Source organism: Apium graveolens, chromosome 2 (assembly GCF_009905375.1).
Source record: "Apium graveolens cultivar Ventura chromosome 2, ASM990537v1, whole genome shotgun sequence".
NCBI lineage: Eukaryota > Viridiplantae > Streptophyta > Magnoliopsida > Apiales > Apiaceae > Apium > Apium graveolens.
In genome coordinates, this window is record NC_133648.1 from 148,132,204 (window position 1) to 148,136,555 (window position 4,352).

General features: G+C 35.0%; 1 protein-coding gene across 1 annotated transcript; it reads right to left on the bottom strand.

Annotated features, from left to right (window-relative positions):
* Window positions 1-395: 395 nt before the first annotated feature.
* LOC141707912 (amidase 1-like) lies at window positions 396-4,104 on the bottom strand. Its single transcript, XM_074511355.1, has 9 exons — window positions 3,808-4,104; window positions 3,316-3,468; window positions 2,667-2,791; window positions 2,453-2,578; window positions 2,010-2,192; window positions 1,697-1,844; window positions 1,434-1,602; window positions 835-969; window positions 396-750 (listed from the first exon to the last, which is right to left on the bottom strand). The coding sequence occupies exons 1-9, from the start codon at window positions 3,909-3,911 to the stop codon at window positions 598-600; spliced, it is 1,296 nt and encodes a 431-aa protein (XP_074367456.1). The 5' UTR covers window positions 3,912-4,104; the 3' UTR covers window positions 396-597.
* Window positions 4,105-4,352: the final 248 nt, after the last annotated feature.

The following is a 4,352-nucleotide window of genomic DNA, read 5'->3' on the forward strand; positions in this document are numbered from 1 at the left end:
CTTCAACAACCCTGCTTCTCTTTAAGCCGTAACCTTATTATACTTTCTCTTTTACTCGTTTGAACAATAAGACGTAGCCAACTTTTTCTTGTGGTTTTTTCTGTACTATACGTGAAACAATATAATGTAGATGTTTTGACTCTGTAATTGTTTGTATGAGTTAGATATGGACTGTTTATAATCATTTCCCCATTGTAAATGTACATTTGTGATAGTGACAATAAAGTCTACCTATTCGATTTTAACTTCCCATTTTTATTTAAAGTGCGAGTTGAAGCTCGGTGTGGCAATTTTGGGTTCATGTCAGATTTTGCCATCCTTAGTTTAAGCAATGATTGGGTGAGGTGTGTAGTCATACCGGTTTTTCTCTGAGTACTACAAGATAACCCACTCTGTTGAATAGAAAAGATTAATGAAATTAAAATGTTAAAAATTTTGAATGATAATCATACAGTATATGTTGTTGTATTCACCCAACTTCAACCATTACCCACCGCCGCTTACAATTGTTCATTTTAAAGGTTGAAGTTGGATAAAGAAACAGAATTTAGCCTAAAGTACAGGTGACATGCCAGTAGATTTTACCATGAAACGAATTCAGAAAGTTGCTCTCTCCGCCATCTGGACCTGCTCTTTCAAGCTTCCGTACAGGGTCTCAGCAACATCCAGTAAGAATTTATCACGGCCATTTCTTGCCAATAGAGACACTGACACAGGAAGATTATCATACATCCCTAGTGGTATGCTCACCTGTCCATTCAAGAAAACATTACATGATATGGGCTTGCATTGACTATGTATCAAGAAAAACAAATGTGAAGACTGATCATTAACCTGGCAAAATCCAGACACTCCGGCCACAGATAGTAAACTAAATGCCCTAACTCGAAATGTTTCTAAGGAAGCAGCCTCCGTTTGTAGCTTTGGTGGAGGCCCAGGAACTGTTGGAATGGCAAGTACATCAACATCCTAGCAATCATGCAAAAAAAAAACAAAAATTTACGCCCGTTAAAAAGTGCATCAACTGCTGTATGGTATACACTGGAACAGGAATGGTTCAGAAATCTCATGCGCTTTATTGATCATTTTAATTTGTCACTGTGTTAACAGAAGATATAATCTTACTATCCCACAGAACTAGAACTAGGTGACTTTTAAGTTAAAAACACACAAAAGCCAATATAAATGAGCCATGTCACGGACAGGAAAAAAAAGATAGGCGCAACGATTCTATAATATAAATTAATATATTAATGGATGAAATAACTGTTATACATTTGTAACTCTTGTAAAATTTGATAGTTAATTGACAGAAAATACATAATTTATTCCAACTGACTGGTGGCAAATACAATAGACTTAAACTACTGGGTTGCAAGAGAAGGCACTATAAAGATAACTAATTTAATAATTTTCAGCAGTGAGAGGACTACCTCTAGGAAACCTCTGAGAGCAGCTTGCAGCTCAGTCTTAACCAAAAGGCATGCATCAATATTATCATCTTTTGCGTTAATGGCTTCCCATACCCTTTCAGCTATTCCCGGACCCAAATGTGGTTTCACACTTTTGACCCACTCACCATGATTATTCTTGAACTCGTACCTATGGTTGAGAAGGTAAGGTGGCAATAACAAAACCAAAATGATAATACATGAGAGAATCATATCAAGATATATAAGAAATAAATCGTCTGCACCTCTGAAGCAACCTCATGGCATTTGATAGAGCCACTAAAGGCTCAATATTATATTCATGGTTTTGTAGATCTTTGCGCATAAAATTCTTAAGACTTGGAACGTCACGCTCAACAGTGTCCCCCAGGTTTGCATAGTTTAGGATATCATCTGCAAAAGTAGATCCATCTATGTCAAATGCTCACAAGTTGAATACAAATATTAAGATAATAAACAAACTGAAACGATTAATAAATTGAAATCCTGTCCAAGTTGACCTTTAGTTTAAATGGTGCATTGACAAATTAAAATGTAGACTTTTGAATATCATTTTACCTCCATATATTTGTTTAACTGCTTCCACAAGAACATTTGTAATTCGATCACTAGGGATGCTAAGAAGTTTGAAACAGTCTTCAGCTATAATAATTTTTAATGGTCTCGTAAGACCATTGTCAGGGTGCTGCAATAATGTTCTTCCAACTCGATTCAATATTGCAGGATCCCTTGCAAACCATCCTGTCAAAGAGTAGTAGTCCAATAATAAGAATGATGTTCAAATATGGTACTTTATCATTCTAATCAATTGGAAAAACAGAAGAGTTCGGGTAAGAAAGAGAAAGCAACCAACCCATATGACGTTTTGTAAAACTAAATACCTTAAAACATTGCATCAGCTTCAAATCACATGTGACTTCAGGTCCTATGACTACAGAGTGTAATGACTGCAGCAACAGAAATTTGACTTCATATCAAATTTAATTACAATTTTTTTTCACCTGCAGTGTCAAAACTCTGGGCCATTGGAGTTACGCCAGTAGTTGGAACAGCTCCATGAGAAGGTCGAAACCCGAAAATTCCACAATAAGATGCAGGCACTCTAATGCTTCCTCCAGTGTCAGTTCCTGCAGATGATGGCTTTTTAGCTTCAGTCAATTAAAGCTGACTACAGAAGTACAGAACTAGAAAGGTCTCGATTAGAAAATGTTTTACCCAAGGAGAAATCAACAAGGGATGCTCCGACTCCAACAGCAGAACCACTAGAAGATCCTCCAGGTACTCTATCTGGTGCACAAGGATTGGTAGGTGTGCCATAATGTACATTTTCTCCATTTATGCTATATAAGATCAAGTACATTATTATTCATACAGATCATACTTTTTCTCCTTAAGTTAAATTAGTTTAGAAGATATTTTTTTAGTCAAAAAATTTAAAATATTGATCAAAAGCTTTTGTGAAGCTTTATAGAAAAACAATAGAAATACATATAATAGGATAGCACAACACTTGGAGAAAGCTTTATGTATAAAGTAAGAATTGCAAAGCTGGAAAATAGTCGATACAAGTTAGTGTCAAAAGCGAAAGAACCAGTTATAACTCCAAATAGACATCAGAAGTAGGAAGGAATAAATCTAGTAGCCAAAAAAGAAATCCTAAAAGCCAATATAGTTCTGGATTCTTCCATCCAAGTGCCTTGCAATTAACCTTTTCAGCTACTTTTACCATATTTACTTATCAGAGAATTATACACAAGAAAAAAATCAAAATTTAATGCATTACTACATCTACATGTAAACAAATGAGCTTTGGGCATGCATTCTTACAAACACAGTGTAAGGAAGATATTTAAGTGTATCGAACCTGTATGCCATTTCATCCATGATAGTTTTACCCACACATGTTGCACCAGCCTTCAAGACAGCCATAACAGCAGGTGCTGTTGATAGAGCAGGTGAATGAGTTTGTGCCCAATCAGGGTTTCCAAATCCAGTGACATATCCTTCCATATCAAATCTAGAAGCAAAAATATGAATTTAGCTAAAAAGAATCCAGTTTATTTTACACAACTTCAATAGTCAAAACTTACTTACATAACACTTAACTCAAAACAATTAAAAAGAAGTAATAAAACAGAGAGCTCTTACAAAAAATCAAATCAATATGTACAAAATATTGATAACACGGCCAAACTTTCAATCAATAAACAAAACCGTATCAATATTTAATTCCAATAGTCCTAAACAGTGACATAACGCCAATGTCATGACTTGTGTAATCTGACGAGGGCGGGCTATGTCCTTCTTAAAGGAAAATGAGGAAGTAGTAGCTTAGGGGGGGGGGGGGGTAACTTACATATCTTTAACAGCAAAAGTGAGGCCAATCAAAGAAGAAGAGGTGGGTTGCACTTGTAGTGTAAATCTCTCCATGAAAGCTCCATAATCTTTATCTCTCTCCATTCTCTTTTTGTTTTCTTCTAGATAAGCTCCTCTTTTTTAATATTTATTATGACTGGGGAGTTGATAGATAAGAAGAAGAACAACAGCAACAACTTATGGAGATTGATCCAAAATTGAATGATGGACATGGACCCCCCAAACTAAAATATCAAACAGTTGGCTATCATCTAAGAGTTTAGCTACCGGGTAGCAACTCCTCTTCATTCTAATTACTATTTCCTCCTTCTAGTCGCAACACAAATTAGTCGGCAGTGTAATACTCCCTCTACTTTTCCCTATCTGCTGGACATGTTTGTGCACATTTTTTATTATTAATATCTTTAATTTCGTATTAATATTAAATATAAAAAATTTATTATGTTAAAATATTTATAAATACGAATTCAACTAAATCACTTATGATTATATTTGATCTTATAGATTATACATAAATTAGTAGTC